The sequence below is a fragment of the Eptesicus fuscus genome, chromosome 7 (assembly GCF_027574615.1).
Source record: "Eptesicus fuscus isolate TK198812 chromosome 7, DD_ASM_mEF_20220401, whole genome shotgun sequence".
In the NCBI taxonomy this organism is placed as follows: Eukaryota; Metazoa; Chordata; class Mammalia; order Chiroptera; family Vespertilionidae; genus Eptesicus; species Eptesicus fuscus.
Genome location: NC_072479.1, coordinates 24,594,194 through 24,621,270, shown reverse-complemented (window position 1 = coordinate 24,621,270; position 27,077 = coordinate 24,594,194). Strand labels below are relative to the sequence as shown.

The following is a 27,077-nucleotide window of genomic DNA, read 5'->3' as shown; positions in this document are numbered from 1 at the left end:
AGACCTGTTTCTCTCTTATTAAGCAGTATGTTTTTCTGAGGATAGAAATGATGGTTTATTTATCTCTAAAGACCAGAAAGTAGCGCAATGTCAGACACATAAAAAGAGCTCAATGTGTTTTGTTGAATTCGACTGGAAAGAGGCAATACTTAAAGGTCCTTAGATCTATCATGGCTTATATTTCTAGTGGCCTAGGTGACTGTCATGATTCTACAGCGGGAATAACTAAAATCAGTATTTAAAAAGATAAGAGGAGCATTCAGGGACTAGATCAGTGAGGTTTCAGAGAAAGTTTTTTGAGTTGAGGTCAGAGTACAGTTGGGCCTGAATTCAGGTATAAGACCCAGAGAAAAACAAAGAAAAGCCTTGACATCTGTTATGACCCGGAAGCCAAGAGACTATCAGTATCATCAAAACCAGCCCTGCTCTTTAGTTCTACACTGTGCACTCCAGCAGGCTAGCCTGCTTGCCTTCTTCCTAAAGGTCCTCCTCTCAGTGTAGGCTGGCCTTGCCTGTATCCGGTCTCAACAGGAAGCATGTCTGAAAAAAAACCCACGAGATAGGAGAGCTTTGTTTGTTGTGCCAGTGCTCAAGTGGTTTCTAGTTCCTTACCTTGCCTTAACATAGACGCTCTGCCTCCTACATACTTACCTGTCCTTTCTGCCCACATCCCCTTAACTGCCTACCGTGACAAACTCCAGGCCAGACCTGCTTCCATTATTCTTTTTTAGCCTCCCAGTCACCGGCAGGTGTCTGCCTGAAAATATGGCTGCCCACAATTTCTCTCATCTCTGAACACACATAGCACTCCTCCCCATAGGAGGTGGAATCTGCTGATTTGTCCACCCTTTCAATCTGGGCTGATGTGAATTACTTTGACCAACAGAATGGGGCAGATGTGACACTGTGCAAGTTTCAGGCCTGGCCCTTAAGAGGTCTAACAGCTTCTGCTTTACTATCCTAGAACCCGCCACCATACTATACAGAAGTCCCTATCCTGCCAGGGAGAGGGTATATGGAGGACCAAGGTGCCCCAGCCAATAACCAGCACCAAGGCCCTTGGCATATGAACAGGTGTTGGACCTGCCAGCCCTTCTGTCAGCTTAATGAAGCTGAAAAAGTAACAGCCAACACCAAATGGGGCAGAAGAATCATCCAGACAATCCACAAAATTGTGAGAAATGACAGTTACTATATTTAGCTACTATGTTTTGAAGACTGTTATGCAGCAACAGAGAACTTGATGCATGAGTTCCCTTCCCATTGCCATGATCCGCTATTGCCCTGGCCCCACTATGATTTAAAAAGAGGAACAAGAGATATCTACACAAGCATAATCGTTGTCCTTAGATCAGCCAGTGCAGATTAATGACGCAGTGCGCTTTTAACTCAGGTACCCCTCTATAGTTTGTTCACTGAGGTTTCCTTGAGTTAGTAATGGGTAACTGAGGCTGTGTTGTGCTGGCTCTGAATTCCCAAAATTAAGGATTTTAGAAAATGCTTCCCTTTTAAACCACAAACCAGTCTCTCTCCCTTACAATTTCCCTCTATATTGTATCCACCATGTCATTATAACATGTCATTTCTCTTCAAGAGTTTTTGCTGCCATCAGGATAATATTCAGATTTCTGAGCATGGAGTTTCCATTGGGTGGTGGACGGGAAATGCCCTGTGAACTTTCTTTCATTTGGGAGTGCCTGTTCAGGCACAAACCAACAATCAAATCCTGTCACAACCGTCAGAAAATGCTCAATTCTTACTCTCTGAAGTATTTACAGGGGGAAATGATGTGATGTGTGGGATTTGTTCTAAAAATACTACAGCAAAAAAAAAAAAAAAAGGGTGGAGTGTGGGGATAGATGAAATAAGGTTGACTGAATACTGGTAATTGTTGAATCTGATCCATGATTATGGGTTTGGGAGTCTTTGTGCTATTGTTTCTCTTTTCAAGTATGTTTGAAAATTGCATAATTAATACTTTAAAACTTTAAAAAATTTCATGGCTGAAGTAATAATTGCTTAAAATATAAACTAAGGTTTGAAAAGTCTCTTACAGAGAGGTTTGTTATAATGAGATAGGACCTTAAAACAAAAGCAATGATTTATACTTTTGTAGGAAATTTTAACAAGAACATTCTGGAGCCTACTAATGAATGATATGAATCAAAGAATAGTTCTGGCCCAGGGGTTTTTAATGGGGATCCAAAGGTCCCTAAAGATCCATTAAGGGGCTTTAGGAGATTAATAAACTGTACAATTTTTGGTTACACATGCCAATGTACCTCTCTGGGGAGATAGTCCAAAGCTTACATCAGATTTACTAAGGGATTGATAACTACCACCCCTCCACCCCAATAACTTAATACATATTAAGCATATTCCATGGTTTGAAATAGTTTTCAAATAAAAGACCTAATTATGAGTTAAAGATGAGGAAAAAACGCTTTGAAGCAGTTTGACTTGACACCTCGGGTGTGACTCAGACTGAGTACAGGTAATCGGGAGTCTGGCTGTCCCGAGAGGTACACCAGGAGCAGCCGGGGCCAGCTTTCCTTCACGTTTCTAAATCCAGAGCACATCAGGTGTTTGTTTTCTTACTTATCGGGAATCCAGAGTCTAACAGTTCTGTCTCGTGAAGCAGACGCCAGTAAGTTTCCAAGTGGAGAAAACTGCACGCTGGTTACAACGTCCTTGTGACCCACGTATCTGAAAGCTCTAGCTTGTGGCTTGAAATTCCATAGCATGAGAAATGTGTCCCAAGAAGCAGTAGCTATCAAGAAACAGAAGAATAAAAACACTGTTAGTTAAAACGTAACATGTAGGCATGTCTCGTTACAATGGGCAGCTTATCTAATAACTAGATGTCCAGGTAATAGAGGGGCTGAAGGTTGAAAGGCTGACCAGGTAACAGCAAAAATATTTTTAACAGAAACTGAAAGCTATGCCATAAATATGCAAGCATGGCTGTGTCCCTGCCCCTGTGTTGGGTTAGAGCTCTATGACTATTTACTAGAAGAACGCAGCATAGCATAGCAGAGAACACAGCACAGCATAACAGAGAACACAGGACTAGGAGTCAGTGCTGTCTCTAACTCCCAGGGTTACTGATGAATGTTACTTAACCTCTCTGTCATGAGGACTGAATGGTTTTCTGGAGAGGGCTGGATGAGATGATTTCTTTTAAAACTATTTTTTTTGTGTGGAAATAATTTCACATTTATAAAAAGTTACAAGAATAATATAAAGAACATTAAATACAAACTACCAGATATTAACCTTATGTTAATATTTTGACACATCCTATATAATAAAAGCCTAATATGCTAATGATATGCTAAGGCCACTCAACCGCTCGCTATGGCGTGCACTGACCACCAGGGGGCAGATACTCTGACCGGTAGGTTAGCTTGCTGCTGGGGTCCGGCCAATAGGGACTGAGCGAGACGGGTCGGACACACCCTGGAGCCTTCCCACAGTCCCCCCCCCCCCCCCCCCGGCTGGCCAACCTCCTGCATCCCACCCCAGCCCCGATTGTGCACCAGTGGGGTCCCTCAGCCTGGCCTGCGCCCTCTAACAATCCAGGACCCCTCGGGGATGTTGGAGAGCTGGTTTCAGCCCAAAACCACAGGCCAGGCCGAGGGACGCCACTGGTGCATGAATTCGTGCACTGGGCTTCTAGTTTAGTTTATAATTTGCTTGTGTTCTCTCTCTCTCTCTCTCTCTCTCTCTCTCTCTCTCTCTACTTGAGTATGCACACAAACACAGGTTCTTCCCCCTGAACCATTAGGGAGTAAGTATATACATCATCATGGCACTTTGATTCCTAAATACTTCAGTGTGTTTTTCTAAGAATAAGGGTATTCTCTTACATAGCACAGTTATCAACTTCAGGAAATTTACCATTGACAATACTTTAATCTACCAACTATATTCCAATTTTGTCAGTTGACCTACTAATGTCTTTTTTTTTTCCCTCCCATTTATTATTTATACCCTCTATGGCCTCTTACACTTCCACCTCCCACACCCTACCAAACCCACTCCTGCAATCACCAGGTGAGGATATGTATAGAGAGAGGGAGGGAGGGAGGGACACAGAGAAAGAGACATTCATGTGAAAGAGAAACAGTGATCAGTCACCTCCCATTAGCACCTTAACTGGGGATAGAACCTGCAACCTAGGTATGTGCCCTGACCAGGAATCAAACCCGCTACCTTTTGGTACATGGGACGACTCTCCAAACAACTGAGCCACCCAATCAGGGCCCTTAATGTCTTTTATAGCTAGACAAGATTAATTTTAAAGTCCACTTCTGCTCTGTTAGTTTATGACATTCTACTACTATTAAAAGAATTATGTGTCAGACATTAGCTTACAGCTTTAGGAAAAAGAAAACAAATGCAATCAATGGTGGAACTAGGTGCCTTGGACAAAGAATGAACAAATAGCCTTGGCCGGGTGGCTCAGTTGGCTGGAGCTTCGTCTTGTGCACCAAGAAACAGTTGGGGTTCAATTCCCGGTCAGGGCACATACCTAGATTGTGGGTTTGATTCCTAGTGTGGATGAGTAAGGGAGGCAACCCATAGATATTCCTCTCACATCAATGTTTCTCTCTCTCCAAAAATTAATAAAAATATATCCTTGGGTGAAGATTTAAAAAAAAAAAAAAAGAATGAACAAATAAATGAAAGTTTGGTCTAACTCTTGGCCCAAAACTAAATTTTACATATACATGTAACCCCCAAAATAGCCCCAATAATAGTGACCAGCTCAATGAGAATCACTAAATCTAGACTGTAGAATGCTTAGAAAAAAATGAAACTTTATAAAATGTAGATGCAATTAATATTACTGCAGATGGAATATATAAAGTCACTAAAAACCTTCTAAATTCTTTAGCCACAGATAAAATTCATTTGGGCTTACTTAGCCTATGCATTGCTTTCACGTAAGACATAAAACAGTTAAAGTGACTTTATAAGTTTCAAACTGTAATGCCGTCTACTACACCTGTTTTAAAAAGTACAAAGAGTTGATGTTCCACCACAGCTCATCAAATTATTAATTATTTATATCAGGGTCTGAATTATCTGAGGCAAATGTAGACAAAATAGGGAAAATAATGACTTTTCATTTGCTTTATACTTAGGGCCCTATTTGAGTTCTAGTATATTATGTTGCAAATAAGATTTACAAAAGGAAAATAGGACACAATCCTCAAGGAATCACAATATTGTAGGGGAGAACGTTCATTAGTAATATCATACATGTTCAGAGGACTTTTATATATTATTCAGTCTTAATATACAAGGGGTGGGTAGTGGTCCTTTCCAAAGAAAGGACGCGTGAGCAGACATCTGAGTGAAATGAGGAGTGATCTGGGCTAAGAAATGGAGAAAGAGCACTCTGGGCAGAAGACACCCCATGTACAAGGGCCTGATACAATAATGCACTTGAAGACCAAGGAGCAGTAAGGAGGCCAGGGTGTCCACAATGGAGGGGAGGAAAAGAGAACACTGAGATGGAAGCAGAGAAGCAAGCAAGATGCCAGTCAAGGAGCCGTGGTAACAGGTGTGTATTTGTTCTAAGTGCAAGGGGAAACCATTGAAGGATTTTAAGCAGAGAGATTGCATGAACTGATCTAAGAAAACTGCCTCTCTGACAATGAGAAAAAGATAGTCTTTTCAAAAAATAGTGTTGGATCAACTGCAATTATATATGTTTTTAAGTAACTTGACTCCTACATTTTATGCTATCCATATGGCAAAAATAATAATAATAATAATAATAATAATTCCATTTAAATGTGATAGGTAAAACAGTAAGCTTTTGGATAAGAACATAGGAGAGTATTTCCATGGCCATTGTGATAGGCAAATATTACTTAAACCGGACATGAAAATTACTAAATTACTAAAGGAAAAGAATAATAATTGGTACTACACTAAATTAAGAAATTTTGCTCATGGAAGAATACCACTAAGTAACTGAAAAGGCAGGCCACAGAGTGGAAGAAGATATTTATAATACATACAGCCAACATATAACAAAGAATCCACAAAGATTCCTACAAATCAATTAGAAAAGGCAGGAAAACAGGCAAACAGCTTAAATAGGCACTTCATTAAAGAAGATATCCAAATGGCCAATAAACATAAAAAGATACTCAATTCCATTAGTCACAAGAAACATGCAAATTAAAAACCCAATGAGATATTACTACACATTCATCAGAATGGCTATAATTAAAAAAAAAAAAGCAATATCAAATCTTGGTGAGGATGTGACAATTGGAACTCTCATATAATGCTGATGGCTATAACCACTTAGAAAAATTGTTTTTGAAATATCTACTAAAGTGGAATATACACTTATCATCTGATCCAGCAATTCCACTTCTAGGTACATACCTGACAGAAATTCTTATATAATATTAGTGGCCTGGTACACGGATTCGTGCACACTGAAAGGAAATTAATTAGAAGGTAGCTGGTGGGGCGGGACTGGGCAAGACGGGCCAGACACGACCTGGAGCCAACCTCCAGGGGTCCCTCCCCGGTGGGCAGTACCTGGGGCAGCGCCAGGGCTCAAGGGCATCAGTGGTCACCGCAGCTCGGCCATAAACCAGATTTGGGCCAACAGTGCCCCAACAACATAACCCACAGCCAAAGGTGTAATCACGCAGCCCCACGAAGAATCGGGCTCCCTCCTCTCTGGTTCCGGGGTGCATTACCCAAGAACAGCTGCTGCCAAGTCGCTGCTGCCAAGTCACTGCAGCTCAGCAGCTCCTTTGTTAAGCGTCTGCCACCTGGTGGTCAGTGCACATCATACCTACTGGCCAGTCAGATGATTGGGCGGTTGCTTAGCCTTTTATATATATAGAAGGTATGTTTAGCAAAAGACATACAGTAATGTTTATGGCAGTACTATTAAAAATAGACCAAAACTAGAAACTCAAATATCCATCAAAGTAAAATGGCTATATAAACTGTGGTACATCGACACTATGTACCTACTGTATAATTAAAGTTCATTTATATCAAGTTCAAGAAGTAGTAAACTGATCTATGGAGTCAGAAGTCCACATAGAGATTATTTGAGTGGCAGGGAGGGAGGACAGTAGCTGGAAGGGAACACAAAGGGGGGCCTCTGAGGATACTGTAATCTTATGCCTCTTCTCTTGGTTTTGCTATTGCAATAACTGAGTCAGGGGAAGGTGGTGGTCTGCATTAGAGACCATGGAAGGGGAAGGTACATGGTCAAGATGGAGCCTATGAGGCTTGCTGATGGATGGATTAGATGTGAAGGAGAAGCAAAGAGAAGAAGCAAAGATGCCAGGCTTCTGGCCTGGCTAGCCAGGTAAGTTTCAGTGCCATTTAATGAGAATGGAAAGACCAGAAGAGGAGGAAGTTGAGAGTGCAACAGAATGGAGTGGAGAATCAAAAGTTCTTTTTAGAATATAAAGTTTAAGATGCCCATTTGACCTAAAAGTTGAAATGCCAAGTGTTAGACATACTCACCTGGAGCTCAGGAAGAGGTTTTAACTGTAGTGTGGTGGTTTAAGAAGAAAATGGTAGAATTCAACTTGTGACTTAAATCCAGGCTTACCAGCTGTGTTCCCTTGAATAAGCTACCCCAACTTTCTATGACTGGGACACTTAATCTGCAAATTGAAGTATTTAAAGTATTAAGTGAAATAACACTTGTAATTCATACCTGGCACATAGAAAACAGTCTAATGTGGCCATGATTACTAGAGTTTTTGTTGCTGTTAGCAGCAGCAGCAGTCTAGATAATATATTAAAGACTGGGGCTTGAATGGGATCACCCAGGAAGTGAGTATAGATAAGAAGAAGGTGAAGGTACTCATTCTGAAAGAAGAAAAAGCAAAGGATGAAGCCATAAATGAAGTAGGAGGGAGGCGAGGAGATTGTGGTGTCCAGAGGTTCAGGAAGTATTCCAAGAGGGTGATGAGCTGTGTCAAATGCTGCCAAGAGATTTAGTAAGATCAGGCCTGGAAAGGACCATCTACATAATGTGGGGCCTACTGTAAAATGTAAATGGGGGAGGAGCTTTGTCATGCTTTGTCAAAAGAGGAAATGGGCAACTGACCTAGAGTGAACACTCAAAACATAACTGTAGAGTTGATGGCACATACCCACATTAAAGCAATACTTGCTATATTAGCGATGAGGCCTGCTAAAGAAAAGTGACAGAGAGCAGGATGAACAAATTGTTTGAAGGATGGAGACAACCTAACTTAGGGTAAGGTGGCATTCCAGAGGCCTACTAATTATAAAACACCAGAAGCAGAGATGCCCAATTACAACTGCATGGCCCAGGGTACACTCTACTTTTTTATTTTTTATTTTAGCAAAACAGAAAAATAGACCAACAATCTCTAAAAACCCCATGAATGCATTTTTATTAAAAACTGTGAAAACTAACACTGAATTTTCCTCCTTACTTCCTTAATCTCCTCCCACTGAACCCTAATATCATGATAATGAAAGGTGTTTGATTACCAATGTCAATGCTGTATAGTGCCAACTTGGAATTTGCTTTCATACATTTCCACTGAGCAACACCCTTTATAAACATTACCACATAATTTAAAATGTCAAAGCCATACAATTCATCATCTGGCTGGCCTATTTCAAGATAAAATGTCAAAGGGGCAAGTTAAGAGAAAAGGTTAACTACCCATTTAAAAAAAACAGTTATTGTCTGAATGAAGTAATTCATTGTTTCAAGACATCTAACATTAGGACAAAAGAAAGAACAAAATAATGCTCAACTAGGCTCTGGAGATAACAGAAGGAACATACTAATGGAGAACATGCTTGCTCTACATGTCAAAAAGCCAACAGTTATTGCGTTACCCTAAGTAGCAATAACTTTCTTTAGTCAACACAAGCTCTCTCACTTGTTAATTTAACCAAAATCAACTACTTAGAGATATGCTCTGTCAAGAATACTACCAGTATTTTCTGGAAAGAAATGGTACTGTCTCCCATTTTTGCTTTTGTTGTTAAATTATCTTTTCAATTGTAAATACATTTACATGGTACAGAATTCTAATATTACTAAAAAGTATTTATCAAAATCTCCTTCCAGCCCTTGGCCCCTGATTCCTTTCCTAGAGACAACCACTGTTAACCATTTTCTTGAGTATCTTACTACATGCTTAAACAAATGGCGTCAATTCACATGTATTCTTTATACAAAGAGCAGCATGTTACTCTGGTAGCTCTGCATTTTGGCTCTCCATCCTCCACTTGCCCAGCCTGCTTAATATATAATACATTGGAGATTATGCTTTATTAGTACAAAGAGCTGCCTTATTCTCCCCACCCCAGTTTTTATAAATTTTTATTTTGACAATTTCAAGCTTACAGTACAATTACAATGTAGCACAAGAAATTTATATAACATTATTAACCAATGTACCTCAATACCTTTAATAATAAAAACATTCTTATATTCTCTACTTTAGATTTTGCTCTTGTTGACATTTTGTCCATTTGTTTTATCATTCTCTCTATATATAAACACTTTTATATATGCATATTTTTCCTTAGCTAATTGAAACGTTAGAAACTTTTTTTACTACCACATACATTAGTATGTATTTCCTAAGAACAAAGACATTAACTGACATAAACCATAGTACAATTAACAAATTCTCAGGAAATTAAGTACTATTTAATGTTTTTATTATCCATAGTCTATATATGGATTTGCCAATTATAGCGATTTTCCCACCCATAAAGTAAGCCAGGCTATGCATTGCATTAACTTCCATGAATGTTTAGTCTCCTGTGAATTAGAAAGATTTCCTAGGTCATTCTTTGTCTTTATTGACCTTGATACTCTTGAAGATTAGACCTGTTATTTTTGTAGTATGTTTAACAATTTTTTTCCCCTGATGTTACCTTGTGGGTCAGATTCAGGACATATTTTTTAATAAGAAAGCCACAAAGTTTATGTTGTTCTCTTATCAGTGCATCATATTAGGATGCATGTGATATCTCTGTCCCAATATTGATGAGATTCACTTTAATCACTTGGATTAGGCCAGCTTTTCCTTGTAAAGTTAGTAATTAATAAGTAGTTTGTGGGAACATAATTTAAGACTATATAAACATCCTCTTCCTCAACAAACTATCACACACTAATTTTAGCATCCTTTAATAATTTTCCAACCTATCATTATTTCTATAATTTACTAATTAGTAATTAAGTTAATTATTTAATGAACTAATATTTGATTTCTTAATTTATCATTGTAAGGTAAAACCTTTCCTTATCCATTTATCTACTTATTCATTTATTTATATCGGTGTGGACTCAAGATTATTTTACTGGGGTTGTAATCCATCCTTATTATCATTTATTTTTACTCTTACATAGTTCCATATTTGGCTAGTAAGCGCCCTTAAAGCTTACTTTCTGATATAAATTCATCATTCTTTGAGTATTTCCTTATTTCTAGAATTACAAAATGTTCCAAGATGCATTTTCCCTGCCCCAGCCCTGGAATTGGCCTTTTCCCCCAAGATGCTCTAATGCCTAATAGTGGAGAATGACATTAGAAACCAAGATCTGGGGATTATGTTTGCTCATTGCTACCAGTGTGTCAGAGAACAGAGCTAAGAAATAAGATATAAATATAAGTTTCAGTGGGTAGAACTAAGAAATTAGATAGAAACAGAAGGCTGTACTATCTGTATATATAAAAGCCTAATATGCAAATAGACCAGATGGTGGATCAGATCAAACAACCAACCAAACGACCAGTCGCTATGACATGCGCTGACCACCAGGAGGCGCGCACAGAACATGGCAGGTGTCGGCAGCAGGTGGCAGAGCGCAGAACATGGCAGGCATCAGCCATGGCAGGATGGTGGAGCAGGTCAGCGGAGGTGCCAGACCAAGGCGGGGTGCCGGTTGCTGTCATTGGGGCAAGCCTCTGTTGGTTACTGAAAATTCTTTGCTCTTGCGCCACGGTCCCACCAGGCGCTCGCACCCACTGCCGGTGTCCAGCGCTGGCCCTGATCACTCAGCACCGTCAGCAGGTGCGAGTGGCGGCTGCCGGCCCCGATCACCCCTCAGGGCTTCTCCACCACCCCCCCCCTGCTCCTGAGGGGCAATTGGGGCCGGCAGCTGCCGATCACACCCATTGCTGGTGACAGCCCCGCTCGCACCCACTGCCGACACCCGGCGCTGGTCACTATCACCCTGAGGGCTTCTCCACCTCCCGCTGCTCCTGAGGGGTGATCAGGGCAGCAGCCACTGCTTGTACCCACTATCGGCGCCAGCCCTGCTTGCGCCCGCTGCTGGCGCCAGCCCCAATCGCTCTGTGCCGTCAGCATGTGGGAGTGGCAGCAGGGCTGCCAGCACAGAGGGGACCAGGGGCTGTGGCAGGAGGGGCCAGGTGGAGGCACGAAGAATGGGCCGAGACCTGCCCCTGTGCCCACCGCAGCCTCACAGCCCACAGTTCCTTTCAAGGTGCACGAATTCGGTCACTGGGCCCCTAGTATAGATATAAAAATATTAAAAATCATGAGTTCATAATCATAACTCCAATTCCAACCTAAAACTACAGAATACATTCTAGCCCCACTTTTCTCATAACTTTTCCCCCACAAAAAACTTGGCTCTCATTATGTTCAATATATTTTATTCAAATCTAGAATACTCAAATAGTAGGGTGATCATCACTAACCCACACCTCTGCAAATAGCAATCTCACTATCGGTGGTTCAGGATTCAGTTTGGCTCTTTTATGGTCTTATCAGACTTGGTTTTATTCTTTGAGAGTGGATCTACTTCAGTACTGAATATAGGTTTAGGACATGCCTTTTATATCAGGTGTGGTCCTGATTCCTAAGGCTTGGCCTCCTTGGTGTCTCCACCACATGTCTGAGGTGCTTGACGAGATTTTCCCACTTTGTCTCAGCCAGAGATACAGGGACACCCAGCCCTGCATGGTCAGTGGGATCATCAGTCCGCTCCCAGATCAGCATTAAGCAATCTTTGCTAAACTTCACAGATTCTCAACCTGCACAAGTGTGCCGGGCCCTCAGCCAAAACTGCAACAATCCCTCACAGACTTGTGTGGCTGCTTACCTGACTCAGCAAGAACGTCTCCGGTACCCTGCCACACAAAGGTCACTCCATCAGCCAGAACTATACCTCTGCCTCAGTGCAGCAGGCTCTCACTGCTTAGGCTCTACCTCTCTGCTGTGTAGCAGGTGGAGTGCCCCCAGGAAGGAGGCCCAGTGATGGGGGGCTCAGGTTATGCTTTCCTTCTTGAAATGACCACAGTTTTGTACTCTTTGTTGCTCTGAAAACAGCTGTCTCATATACTTTGTCTTATTTCACAGTTGTTTTCAGCTGGAGGGCAAGTCTGGTAATCAATTACTCTATCATAGCTCGAGGCAGGTCTGCCTTATTCTTTTTAACAGCTGCATAGTATTTTACTGTGCACCTTAATTTATTTAACCAGTCTAGGCTACTTAGGTTGTTTACAGTGCTTTTACAAATAATGCTGTGATGTACATGTGTTGTTTCTGACATGTGCAAATATATCTTTGTGACAAATTCCCAAAAGAATTATTGATGGGTCAAAGAACAAACATTTTAGAATTTACTAAAAAGGTTTGTGTTCACAATATAGTATCTTTCACAACTTTATAAATCAGGATTATATCCCCTCAAGTCTTCATCCCATGTTCAAGGAAGTCCTAATAATTCAATTACCTTCATGTAGAATTCCTGAATTTTCAGTTATTTCAGAAGTCCCTCTCTATGTTTTCTACCCTCATTATGCCCTACTTTAAAAGCCACCTACCAGAATTAATGTCAGCTTTCTAGTTTGAAGCACCATGATTCTGTACTTTCTGTTCCATTTCCAGGCTCATGCTAGTCTTTGGGTCACAAAAGAGCCCCGGACTGCCTTCTTCAGGGAAAAATAAACAAGGAAACCTTCTAAGGAAAACTATGAGGAGTTCTCTATAAATATTTTAAAAAAAAGAAAAATAAAATGTAATCCCCAGGCTTACACATCTATAAACCTAGACAGAAGAGGGTTGCACAATAAAAAGACAATATTCTAATCATAACTAAATAAACTTTACTACCCTAATACTTTCAGAAGTAGTTATTACTATCCTAGCACTGTATAACCCTATCAAGTATAATTAGATGAGGGCATAAACTTTAAAATTCTCTGCCCTGAATGAGGGAATAATTAGCATGTTTTCCTACTAGCTCACACTAAGTAATTAGCTTGCTAGCTTAAGCATGGTCTAAAAGAAGCTGCAGGCACTTTAAAAATAATCTTTAGTAATAATCAATCCGGAGAAATTTAATCTAACTTACTCAAACTCCGAATCTCCATGAGGACTGATAAATCGTATCAACACAAGCCTTTACTGAGTTGTTATTATGGCCAAGTACCTTTAAAGACTTCATAAGCATTCTTTTACTTAATCCTCACAACAGGGCTGGTAGATATAATTATCCCTCTTTAACAGACAAGGAAATGAGTCTTAGTGAGGTTAAGTAACTTGCCCAAGGTCACACAGAAGGAAAGTAGTAGAGCTCCATTTTGGAGCCTATCAGACTCCAAAGCCTGGCCATTTATCAATAGCCCAGTGTTTCTCAAAGTGCTGGGGACTTACAGATTATCTCCATTACAATTACTGGGGACCTGAAAATGCATACTTCTAGTTGTTTACATTCTTTGGGGGTATATTATCGAAATTTGAGAAACACTGCAACTCTGCTACGACTTCTCAGTGAGAACATAAGATTACTTTAGCACTTGGAGTAATTTTTAAAATTATAACAGTAAGAGAAGCTTCAACCAAGCACTACAAGGTTGCCATCAACAACTATATTAGAAAAAGAATTTCTGGCAAACTTTTATTACGACTTCACAGTAAGGAAGTAACTTAAAAATTCCAAATTTAATTCTGCTGCTTTTCAGTCAGAAACAGGAGAAATTAACTTGTTTGTTACAATCATTTATTCTACAAACAACCCATGCACATTAAACAGTGACTGAGTCAATGCAGGGTAACTGAAGGAAAAAAGGGGGGAAACTGAGAACTTCAATGTTAAAATTTTATCATTTTAAATGGAAACTTCTGAAGTGCAGCTCGGATTCTGAAAACTATGTGAAAATACTTCTAAACTCTTCTAATGTTTGTATACTTGAGCGTGCCCCCAGAGTCCAGCTCCAGACCAAGCTCAGCCAAGCCCTACTGTTCATTTGCTCCATAGCTTCAGGAAAGTTACTGAACTCTCAGCTTCTGCATTCATAAAAAGGGATGACAATACTTCACAGATATTGCTTTCTCCCATCCCCTCTCCACTCTCTCCTCTGATCACCTCTCAACCTATCCTGTGAAACCCAGAAAAGGCTATCAAGAAGAAATTAATCATGTAAAATAATCATGTAAATAATATTGTAATATTATGTATGGTATATAAATATCTAATCAGTATGATGTACACCTGAAACTAATATAACATTGTGTGTCAACTCTAATTTAATGACAAAAGTTGTGTTTTTTTTAAATCCATCATGCTTCGTGTTCTGTTTTCTCCAATCATGACCAGAAGTTTAAGCCTTAAGCCCCTCTGGTCATCAATGATCATGTACTCTCACTGCCATATGCTCTAGGTATCTCCTTAGCTGAACTTGACACCATGCCTTCTCTCCTTCCCAAAAGTTACCACTAGACCCTCCTTGTCCTTAACTACTTAAACCTTAGCCTTGCTTGATGACACCAAGATTGCCAAAACCCTTTCAAGCAACAATTATTTTCTCTTTCACACCTCACCTACTGCAGGACAGTCTTCCTCTCCAACACTTGATATTATTAGTTCACTAGAGGCCCGATGCACAAATTCGTGCAAGGGGCTCTGAGGGCCGAGGCAGCAGCTCTGGCTCCCAAGGTCCAATTAGCATATTATGCTTTTATTATTATAGAAGATTCAACAGATCTCACCCCTGACATGTAAGGCATTTGTGGGTAGGTCAGGGGAAGTGCTAAGTAACAAAATAGCCAAAATCTCTAAATGGGGAGCTTATATTCATATGGAGAAAAGGAAAACAAACAAGCAAGTAGGAAGATAAAGTAGGAAGTCATAATGAGAATTTTGTGTGGGGCAGAATACTCACTTCAAATGGAGTGATCAGTGGCATTTTTAAATGGGGTATGATGGGTAAGAAGGAGCCAGTCAAGCAAAAAGGGAGATGGTGAAGAACATTTCAGACCAAGGGCATAATAAGGCTTTCTTTGCCTCCTCCATAATCTATTCTGTGTTCACACCCTGGATCTCGTCACCAGCATAACCTGAACACTTCCCATATCACCAATTGAAACTTGCCATACCCTCTGACAACTTGCCTTTTCATAGAGGTCACTTCATCCAGAAGTCTAATCCATTGACCTATGTTCCCCAGGAAGGCTCTTTTTGCCATTTTTGTTTAACTATCCAATTTACAATTCCCCTCTTACACACACATTCAATCCCTTGACTCTCCTGCCTTCCTTCAGGCTAGCCTGGCAAAATCCAAATCATTCTGCCTTTTCTGAGACTCTATCTGTGCCAGTGAAAATGCTAGACACAACCCCAGACAGACTGGGAACACTGTAAATTCATGATCACTAATTTCATATGAACTTCTACACTGCCCAGTAGTGCTCAATAATGACTATTTGTGCCCTAGCCGGTTTGGCTCAGTGGATGGAGCGTTGACCTGCAGACTGAAGGGTCCCAGGTTCGATTCCAGCCAAGGGCACATGTCCGGGTTGTGGGCTCGATCCCCAGCAGGGGGCGTGCAGGAGGCAGCCAATCAATGATTCTCTGTCATCACTGACGTTTCTCTCTCTCTCTCTCCCTCTCCCTTCCTCTCTGAAATCAATAAAGAAATATATTTTAAAAAAATAATGACTATTTGATATCTTCTACATTCTCTTCAACATTTTTACCCTACTCTAGACCCTAGCTTTCATGATGCCCTACTATAATGGCTTTCCCTCCTATCTTTCTGATTATTCCTTCTTAGATTTTGTTGTTGTTATTTCCTCTTCTGATCTAGAGCTTGGAGATCTTCTGGACTCAGATATGGGCCATTTGCCCTCATTGTTCTATGTTCTTCCCAGGTGACTTTATCTATTCCCATGACTTCAAATACCATCTGTATGATAATAACTCCCAAATCTCTTTCTTTCCCAGACTACCTCTTTACTTTCAAGATCACCATTTTTGACTAAAACCACCATCATCTCCTGCTGATCCTATCTAATAAAGAGGGAATATGCTAATTGACCCACACACCGTCGCAAAAGATGGCGGCGCCCACAGCCAATAAGGAGGGAATATGCTAATTGACTGCCCCGCCCTCAAAGATGGCGGCGCCCACAGCCAATAAAGAGGGAATATGTTAATTGGCTGCCCCGCCCTCAAAGATGGCGGTGCCCACAGCACAAGATGGTGGCGCCCAGTCCCCTCAGCCCTGCCGGGGTGGCAGGCGCGGCAAGGCCGGGCCCACCTAGGGGCGGGCCCGGCTTTGCCACACACCTGCCTCGGGAGTCCCCCAGTCCCCTCAGCCCCCCAGCCACCCAGGGCCGGCCCGAGGCTCAGGTAACCAGGGCCAGCTGAGGCTTGTGTTGCTGGCAGCGGCAGCAGCAGAGGTGTGATGGGGTGTCGCCTTCCCCTGATCGCCGGGTCGCCTCCCACCCCCGAGGGCTCCCGGACTGAGAGAGAGGGCAGGCCGGGCTGAGGGACCCCCCTCCAGTGCATGAATTTTCATGCACTGAGCCTCTAGTCCTACCTAATAATAGACAAATATGCAAACTGACCGCACCTTCGCTACGCCCAAGCCATGCCCACCGGCCAAGCCACGCCCACCAACCAATCAGGACGAGTATGCAAATTATCCCAACAAAGATGGCGGCTAATTTGCATATCAAGACAGCATAGAAAGAAGCCAAGAGCTGCAGAAGGGAGCAAAGCTGCGGAGAAGCAAGCAAGCCAGGGGGAGGAGAAGGGAGGAGCAGAGGCAGGGCCAGGGGAGAAGGGAGAAAAGCAGGCGGGCTGGCGGAGAAGGCGGGGCGGGGGAGAAGGGAGGAGCGGAGGCGGGGCCAGGGGAGAAGGAAGGAGAGTGGGCGGGCTGGCGGAGAAGGCAGGGCGGGGGACAAGGGAGGAGCGGAGGCGGGGCCGGGGGAGAAGGAAGGAGAGCGGGTGGGCTGGCGGAGAAGGCGGGGCGGGGGACAAGGGAGGAGAGCAGGCAGGGTGGGGTAGAGTGCAGCAGGAAACCCTATTGCAGGATTTTTCCTGCCACGGGAACGCTAGTATTACTATAATAGCTCTTAATTTCTCTGCTAATAGTTCAGTCTCCCCATGGTAGCCACAGTGATCTTTCTGATGTATAATTCAGATGTTATTCCCTTACTTAAAACTCTCAAGGGCTTCCCAGACCTCTCAGAAAAATATCCTAAAAAATGGCCTCTTAGTTTCTTGAGGCTACCATAACACATTACCAAAAATTTGGAGGCTAAAAAAAAACCAGACATTTATTCTCTCACAGTTCTAGAGACTGGAAGTCTAAAATCAAGGTGCTGGCAATACCACACTCCCTCTAAAGCAGGGGTAGGGAACGTCCAGCCCACGGGCCTCATAAGACATGTGAAAACATTTGGTCTGGCCCTGCCAATGCATTAGGGGTGAGATAATTAATGTTTGACCAAATACAGCAGGCTAATTTTGTAAGTTGATAATTTTGTATGGCCCACAAATGATGTTATAAATATCCAAATGGCCCTTGGCAGAAAAAAGGTTCCCACCCTGCTCTAAAGACTAGTGATTCCTTGCCTCTTCCAGCTTCTGGTGTCTTTGGGATCTCCCTGGCTTGTGGCTCAATCACTCCAATTCTCTATCTCTGGCTTCATATGGCTTTCTCTTATCTCCTTCGTTTGTCTTATAAGAACACTAGTCATTGGACTTAGGGCCCACCCAGGTCATTTTAGATTATTTCTTCTCAAGATCCTTAACTTAATTGCACTTGCAAAGACCTTTATTTACAAATACTGTCACATGTACAGGTTCTGGGATTAGGACATGGGCATATCTTTTGGAGGGCCACCATTTAACCCACTATAGCCTCCTGGCCTCCAAGGCCTTACCCAAGCTGCCTCTGCCTCCCCCTGCAACTTCATCTCCCAAAGCTCTCTTTCTTGGTGCATGGCTTTACCATGCTGGCTGCCTTTTATTTCCTTGATTAAGGACAAGCTCTTTCCCATCCTTCTGCTAAATGCTATTGTATACCATGCTCTCTAGTCTTTGCCTAGCTAACTCCTCCTTCAGGTCTTGACTTAAATCTAACTTCCACAGAGAAGTGTTTTTTGACCCGTACACTTAAGTATGTTGTCACAGTTATCATCCCTCAAAGCACTTTGTTCCTTCGCAGCATTCAATTATTTTCCTGTTCCCAAGTTGAACCTGCATATAATTTGTGTGTTTGCTTGTTACTCTTTGTCTCTTATCACTGGACTGTGAATTCTTCATACCACTCTGGCACACCTGCTTTGTTAACTTCCTTTGGTATACCCAAGCGTGGGCCAGCACCTGGCACAGTGGCAATAACTAAATAAAGAAGTACTGAGTAAAAACACCACCTCCCGTTCCCCTTTGAACAGGATTAGGTAAGTACAAATAAATGGGTTAGAAGGGTCACCAGACAGCTCAGGACATGAGGCCTGCAGCAGATCTCTCTCCCAGGCCAGTATGATATAATGGCCAAGCTGGGTAAAAAAGGAAAAGTAGTACCCGATTACTAGCAAGTTGTTTCTCTACTCTTCAGTTCTGCCATGAACAAACTGTATACCTCAGGAACTCATTCACCTTTTATAATAATCTCTACCTACTGTTCTAAAGGATTAATTGAGTTTTTTCTGAATTTTAGGAACAACTCCAATAACAACTGATTTCCTACTGTAGCCTAATACTCAACTGGGAGATTCACATTATATATAAGGTTCTTAATTCTACTAAATCACAAAACGATTCAAGTATTAATAATAAATACTGCTGGCCTGTTTTAAAATCTAGTATGCACAGAGGAACACAGAAAAGAGAAATATTTTCTAGGACACATGAAATTCTCCAGCCTCTTTTTTACCCTGAAATTTATTTTTTAAATTGAGATATAATTCACATACTGTAACTTCCCCCTTTTAAAGTGTACAATTCAGTGTTTTGCCCAAAGTTGTACCACCACTGTCACTATCTAATTCCAGAACATTCTCATTACCATCACTCCCCCCAACGCCTCACCCCCCCCCAAAAAAAAAAACAAACAAAACAAACATGCTCATTAGCAATCATTTGCTATTCCTCCCTTCCCTAGTCTCTGGCAACCACTAATGTATCATCTCTACAGATTTTCCCATTTGTTTTTCATATTTATGAAACAAATATAGAGACATGAAATGATTTGCACAAGGTTGTAGTCACCTCATAAGAAAGCAAGATTATAACACACGTATTTATAGCAACTTTTTAAACAGTATAAAATATAAGAGATCAGTGAAAATATGTTAAGCGTAACTATACATATCTTCAATGTGGCTGTAAGACACATGATGCATAAAGCTTAATTCTTAGGCTAGTAGTTCTCAGGCAGTGTGTCAGGCTGGGTGGAGGCAGAAGGGCAGGGTGTTAGGTGGGGATCACTAAAGAAGAGAGATGCTACTGTTGGACAGGAATTGCCTATAGGGACAGGATGATGAGAGAAAGAAGGTTGAGAAAGTGTGAGACAAAGGGGTTTATAGGACTTCTTTTTTTTTTTTTTTAGCCCAGGGCTGTGAAATTAGTGCTAATGTGCCCAGGTGCCCACTTGCTTTCTTTTATAGTGCCCTCAGTGGGTCCCAGAGATCCCTAATTATTCCCAGTTTGTTTGAGTAGTTAATGCATAAATAGTGCTACCACCATTTCAGAATACTTGCTGGTTTATGACACTTTGCAAAATAATACAGAAAACTTGACTTTTTTATAGTCTACTGTCTGCATTCCCAATTAAGTTAAAGAATTACAAACTTAACTTACTTCTGCACCATCAACAAATGTGTACACAGGAACAGTGATCCCAATAGCCTAAAGTAATCAAAATCCATTTGCAAAAATAATTAGGCACACATTTTATTTTGTCTTAATCAATATTGCAAATACATTAACAAAGGGAAAAAAGGATAGAAACTGCTCATCACACAGAAAAAAATGCATCATTCAAAACAGATTAATCTGAACTTCAACATTCTCTTTTTAAAAAATATACTTTATTGATTTCATAGAGGGAGAGGGAGAGAGAGAGAGACAGAAACATAAATGATGAGAGAAAATCATTGATCAGCTGCCTCCTGCATGCACCCCACTGGGGATTGAGCCTGAAATCTGGGCATGTGCCCTTACTGGGAAGTGAACTGGGACCTCCTGGTTCATAGGTCAACGCTCTACCACTGAGCCACACATGCCTGGCTAAATCTCAACATTCTCTGTGCTCATTTAAAAATATTCTTAAAATACGAACTCAAAAAGACAAACAAGTGAGAACTGTTTTATCAATTCAAATTGAGATCCTAAATCAACTGTGACTACACAACTTAAAAATAACCTTGTCTTCAATCTAGAAATGCTTGATTTGCCAACATATAATGAATATACATTTTCTTTTACTAACAAGTTATTTTGAGTTATAGAGATCTTGCATATGACTAGCTTATCTTTTTTTTTTTAAACTGACTTATAAAAATGCCTAGATAGATGGTCAAACTATTCAGAGACTCGGATACTAAATGACATAGTGACTGGCCATTTAAAGTTGAAACTTCTTGTTTAGCAAATATTTTACTAAAGATATGATTAAGCATGTAAATTAAATTAAAAGGTCAACTCTTAATTGCCCCCAACAAAAGAGAGCTTTAGTACCAATAAATTAGAAGTAGGGCATCCAAATACATTTTGTTTACAGTTTTATAGTGTGTTTTTTAAATTAAATTGGAAATGCCTATGCATGAAAAGTGAAAGTCTCATTCTTCAGTCATGTACAGGATTGTAAGGAATGAACAGCCTAATAACTCTTCCAAATTATTGATATAAATAAAGCACTAGCCTAAAACTTATTCCAAAAAACCCTGAAATTTAGACCAAAAGTAAATAAAGAATTAAATACTACTCTACTTTTTAATGCTCCCTTTCCCTCTTGACATGAGCAGCAAGATACTAGAATAAAAATAATTCCAGTATGTACTTCCAGAATATATCAATTTTAATTCTCCCATTTGATAGGGGGCTAAGAATAATAATAAAAATAAATTAAAAAAGAAAAGGCAATTTAATAATTAAAAGAAGGCAGACTGAGCATGGGGAGAGGGTGGGTTTAGGAGAATATCTGTTGTCAGTCAACGCTTTTGTAAAATTCAGAGCACTATGATAAGTCCCCTTTAAATTATACCCAGTGCCATGCACATTGCATATGGAATCTGGGCAATTCTTTGATAAACTTTAAGATTGCCAGATAAGTTACAGAAAGTTAACAACACATTTTCATTTTAAGAAGCAAAATAAAAAAATAAAAATATTCAAGCCACTGAGCAATTTTACTTTTTGAAATAACTATCGTAAAAATTTTTCTTAAATTCAGATTTTGCAAAGTTGCTAGGTCATTAAGTAGACACCAAAAACAACTTTTCATATAAAGACTGTGGATTAATTCTTTATCAAGCATGTATTTTTCAAAAAATCTAGGCCAAAGGGAACTAATTGAGATTTAATTCTAAATTTAGATTTCTAAATATAACATTGCAATTAAACCAGTAAAAATACTTTTGTTTAAGTATGTTTACTTCTCCAATTATTTAGTTTGGGAAATATTTACAACCTTGCCCCAAAAGATTACTTACAGTTTGAAAGATTAAAGATAAAAACAAAAATTGGTTCAACAATTGTCAAAATGAAATGACTACAACTTTCCACTCAATCCAAAAATAAACCACTGCAGGTGAGCTCTCAGCTCACGTAAGTCTTAAAACCAATTCTTTTTCCCAGCTTCATAACTGGACTGAACGTTGCTCAAAAACATTACCTATGTTAAAAGTGAAGAGATAAAAAGTGTTGTAAAGTTTGCACAATGATTGAAACTGAGACGGATATAATGCATAATCACAACATTTCAGAGCTGGAAGAGATCTTCAGGATCGATCTAATCCAGCATCCACATTTTACAGATCAGGAAACTGAGGGCCAAACTGAGTCATTTGGTCAAATGACTTGACAAGTCACATTCCTGGGCTGAGCCATTCATTCATTCACTCAGTCATTTTCCCACTTTCGGAGAGCTGCCTAAGTGGGAGGCTCAGTGGAAATAAGCTGGAAGGCAGCATTCACCATTGTCAAGACAGGCTTCTGTCCTCATCTTCTTAAGATTAATCCTGAAATGCCCTAACCAGCAAGAACTCACAGAAGAGTTCCACAGCCTCTGCAAAACAGGGCCCACTTTCGGTTTCACACATTTCAATAAACACAGTTGGGTTTAACTTCAGAGAGGCCTCAATTGTATTTACTTTAAGTGATTAAGCATTAACAAAGGGAAGGAAGTACAGTATTCTGAACGAGTCCCTCTCTAGTACATTCATAACTTAAGGAAGTGCAATCAGAAAATGCGCTAACATACAAACAAGTTCACAGACAGGACAGGTTATGAAATCAAAGCTATTTGAGGTATCACTATAGATCAGTTAAGTCCAATAGCTCAAGTTTACAAAGTGTGGAATGTAAAGATCTCCCCATTTCATTCAGATGTGGGTATATTTTTCTGAGATGTCTATATGTAAAAAAAGACCTCCAAACTCGCATTCAAACTAATGCCCTCTTGTAATGACACACATATCCAAACCAGGCCTTTCTCCTTAAAAATCAACTTTCTTTGATTTCCATTTCATTTAAAAAAATTAGAAAAAATTAACAAACCCTAAAAGTTAATGTGTTGGTTAAAGAAATCCAAATTTTATGTATAATTAAAACAGTTTTAGCCCAAACTGCACATTTAAGAGTTTGTAAAAAAAATGGGATGTGCAGTGAACTTACCCATGAACAAAAATCATCTATTTTACTTGGGACTTTTACATTCTGTAATATCATCTGGCACCTAAATGTTTTGTGTATCTCAATTCACAGTCAACTTCTTTAAGGAGAAGAAACCATATTGACAGAGCTCTGAAATAAAACAACCTCTAAGTAAGGCACTTTCAAACGAGAAACAGCAGCTCTCTGCGCATCAGTTTGTGTTCTATGCCAAGATGAAACACAGATTATATAGCACTCTCATAGATGTCCACTGGGTGATTTCTGATAAAATATAATCTCCATTGAGGCTCTTGGACTTTCTTGAATATACCGTCAGCTCAGGACTAAAGTGCTGCTGTGCTCTTTTAGTTCTCAAACTTCCAGATTTGATTTTTATCCAGAGCATCACAAGTTCTCATCTGCACATCAGGTCGGCCCTCAGGTGTCCGATAAGCAACAAGACACAGTCCTGAGTGTGGATGAAAAATGGTTCCGTCTTCTTTAAAATGCCAAATCATGTTTGCTGGCACAGGGAACCCATCTTTTGGACAATTTTGCATTCCTACGTGGTTTTTTTGCTCAGGAACCTCTGCACATAACTCTGTCACAGAATTAAACCTGATTTCTTTGTTTGAAGTATATTCAAAGAATTGATTGCCCCCTTGACCATGGCATCCAAACAGTGAAAGGTTGGCACCTGTGGGGTTGCTGTCAGGAGCATTATAATCTAAACACTCAGAAGAGATCCCCATGCTGCGAACAGCCCCGTGCCAGCCTGGCCTATCCTCTGGAACGTGCAAGTTCGAAAACACATTTTTCAAATACCAGTCAAAGCTCTGGCACTTCAGCCGTTCTCGTAGTAATTTTCTTTCGGAAATATCCCCGTAAGCTTCTTTCCTTGCTGGAGGGTTCCGATTGTAGAAATGCTCTTTGTACTCATCCATCCACACTTCCGCTGCCCGAGCAGTGTTCTGTAGAAAATTGGGCCGAGCATACGGAGCCCGCTTAGGGAACACGTGGCCCACGTGGGAACACGGGTGGATCTCCAGTTTCCCTCCACACTGCCACACCCTGAAAGATAGCTCCAGGTTTTCACCTCCCCACACTTCCATTCCAGTGTCATATGTTCCAAGGTACTCGAAATATTTCTTGCTGACCGCAAACAGTCCTCCGGCCATGGTGGGCGATCTGATTGGCTCAATTCTCGATTTCCACCTGTCCCTTTCATGTTTGGGGACAGAATGCCACTGGAACGTTAAACGCCAGTCAAACCCACCAATCATGGGTTCCCCCGTCTGCATATAGAACTCAAAAGTGTTCCAATCAATGGTATCTATAACAGGACAAACAATTGCCGTTTCATCCTCGCCAATCCTTTCCAAAAGCGGTTCCAACCAACCGGAATTACACTCACAGTGACAATCCAGGAAAGTGAGAACATCCCCCGTAGCAAAGGTGGCCCCGATCAGGCGGGCCCTGACCAACCCCTCCCGCTTGTTTGTCCTAATCAAGCGGACTCGATCGAGATTGCTGATATACGTTTCAAGTTGTGTCTTCAAATAAACCCGGTCACTCAAGTCATCCACTAAGATGATCTCCTTCAGGAGGACAGCGGGCGAGGTCTCTAAAACACTGTGAATGGTGCGGAGCAAAGTGGACCAGGCTTCGTTGTAGAAAGCGATGATAACGGAGGTGGTGGGGAGTCGTCTGTAGTCAAACGTCTTGGACTTGCACTCGTACATTCTCTTGTCCTCTATGTGGCGGTGCAGGGAGATCCTGTCACTGAGGTAGATGTTAATGGCATATCTCTCAATGAGTTCCTCTTGCTGCTTCCGTTCGGCCTCGCTGAGCTGGAGTTTGCTGGCCTTCCCCCACTCCCCGAGGGCATGGGGGTCTGCAGGCGGCTTATCGTACAGCGGCCGGGACAGATCTCCTGCCTTTTTCTCGGGGTCAGGGAGCTGCCTCGGCCCCCGCTCCCAGGCATGGCCCGCTCCCGGGGAGGCATGGAGAGTGGAGACGGAGAGTTCCACCAGGACGTAGGCCACGGTCAGGAGCGCCAGCAGCAGGCAGCTCTTGCCTGCCCAGGTCCACCTCGCGGCCACCCGGATCCGCATGGCCGGGGCGCGGGCGCGGCCACCCGTCTCCGCGCAGGGCAAGGGCAGCGGACCCGCCGCTGGCGTTCCGGGCTCAGGTCGGAGCGAACTTCCGAGCAAGGGCCCTGCTCTCCCCGCAGGTCCTCGGCTCCTCGGCGGGCGCGGGGCCTCCCGGGGTCACCGAGCCCGCCGTCACCGCCCGCGGCGCAGCCCCAACTCCTCTCCGCACTTCCTCCCGCGCCGCTCACAACTTTTCACCAACTCCCAGCCCACACCCACCCTCCCGGGCGCGCACAAAGCCCTCCCCCTCCCGCTCGCTCCTCCTGGCGGTTAGTTCGCGAAAGTCCCGGGCCAGACCGGGCCGGGGCGGGACCCAGCGCGGCCGGGCTCCCCGCGCTCCCGGCCGCCCTCAACCCCCACCTGGGACCTCGGGGGTCCGCCAGGGGCCCGGCGTGGACAGGAGGCAAGGTTTCCGACCAGCTGAGCGTTGCCCCGTCACAAAAAGGAAAAAAAAAAAAAAAAGAGTGAGAGAGAGACTACAACTTACCCAATTGTTTGCCGTTGGGACTAAAGTCCAGGGATGTGATCGCAGCTTTGTGGCCCTTAAAATAACGCTCCAGAACAGGGTCCTCCTGGGAAGGAAAGTGGTCAAGGTGTGAAAGCAGGTGCAGGCCTCGAATTCGGGGGGTCGGGGATGCACGCGGTCCCCTCCCGCGGGGTCCGTCCCGGGAGCGGCCACGGGCGGTGGGTCCGCCGGCCGGAGGCCCCGCAGGAGCGCGCGCGGGCGGCCCCACCGGGAGACGCGGGGCGTCCCCGCCCCCCGCAGAGCCGGCAACATCCTCGGTTCGCGCTGCTCAGAACCGCAAGGACCTGAGAAGCCGCCCGGGCAGCGCGTTTGAAATGCAGGCTCCCGGGCCCCCGGGCGGCGCGCGGTCACCGGTGCGCGCGCGGGCCCCGGCTTCGGCGCTTTTTAAAAACCTCCCGGTGATTCTGACGCAGGCGCTCCACGGGAACCTCCGAGAATTCCGGAGGCGGTGCGCCTGCAGGGGCTCCGTCCCGAGCCGGGCCAGGGCTGGACGCTCCCGCCGCCCGGGCAGCACCGGGGGAGACGCGGGCGCCCGGGGCGAGGGGCTAGAGATTGCGGACCCGGCGGCGGACACCTGCCTCCACCTCCCGCCAGGTGCGGGCGCGGCTCCGACCTGGCCCCGCAGCCCGCAAAACCGGCTCCGGAGAGTCGCTTCCAGCCCGTCCTTACCGGGACGGAGGCCATGGGGGGAGCGGTGGGCCACCGGTTCCTGCGGGTGGGGAAACCGGGGAAAAGAAGGGGAGGAGATGCGATGGGGGACCATGCGGCGCCCGGAACCGTCTGCCTGGAGCGGCGGCGCCTCCCGGTCACTACAACAACGGCGGCCCGATCACACCCGCGCTCCAGGCGTGGCCAGCCGAGCCCCGAGGTTCCGCGGCGCCGGGCACCGCCGGGCGTCCTCCAGCTGGCAGGCCGGACGCCCCACGGTCAGGTGCGACCACACGCCAAGGCCAAAATTTATTTACACTCACGCACCTCCAGGCTTGACACCCAGAAAGAGAGTAGTCACCGTGATGGGAATGAAACCGCTAGGAGCGAGAGGGTAAAGTGTCTGTGATCGATGCAATCGGAGTTCTATTACTCCTTAAAGAGACAGCGCCCGCGAATTCAAGCAGGTCCCCTATTGCTTGTTAATGACAGGGGAGGGAGATTTGAACAAAGTGGGAGCAGCTTGCTAGTCTTTAAAGTGCGCAAAGGAACTAAACCTCTGGAGAACAGATTTAAATTTATTTAATTACTATTTTTCACACAATGC

General features: G+C 43.0%; 2 protein-coding genes across 3 annotated transcripts in view; both read right to left on the bottom strand.

The window, feature by feature from the left end:
• The window catches only part of POC1B (POC1 centriolar protein B), a 105,372-nt gene extending 78,655 nt beyond the window's left edge, over window positions 1-26,717 (bottom strand). For both annotated transcript variants that reach the window (XM_008143782.3, XM_054718807.1), the window contains exons 1-3: window positions 26,492-26,717; window positions 25,784-25,868; window positions 2,599-2,770 (exon numbers count right to left, since the gene is read on the bottom strand). In XM_008143782.3, the coding sequence (XP_008142004.1) occupies window positions 2,599-2,770; window positions 25,784-25,868; window positions 26,492-26,506 (272 nt within the window). In that variant the 5' untranslated portion in view covers window positions 26,507-26,717. The remainder of the gene's footprint in view (window positions 1-2,598; window positions 2,771-25,783; window positions 25,869-26,491) is intronic.
• On the bottom strand, window positions 19,864-25,466 carry GALNT4 (polypeptide N-acetylgalactosaminyltransferase 4). Its single transcript, XM_054718806.1, has 2 exons — window positions 23,165-25,466; window positions 19,864-22,163 (listed from the first exon to the last, which is right to left on the bottom strand). The coding sequence occupies exon 1, from the start codon at window positions 25,255-25,257 to the stop codon at window positions 23,509-23,511; it is 1,749 nt and encodes a 582-aa protein (XP_054574781.1). The 5' UTR covers window positions 25,258-25,466; the 3' UTR covers window positions 19,864-22,163; window positions 23,165-23,508.
• Window positions 26,718-27,077: the final 360 nt, after the last annotated feature.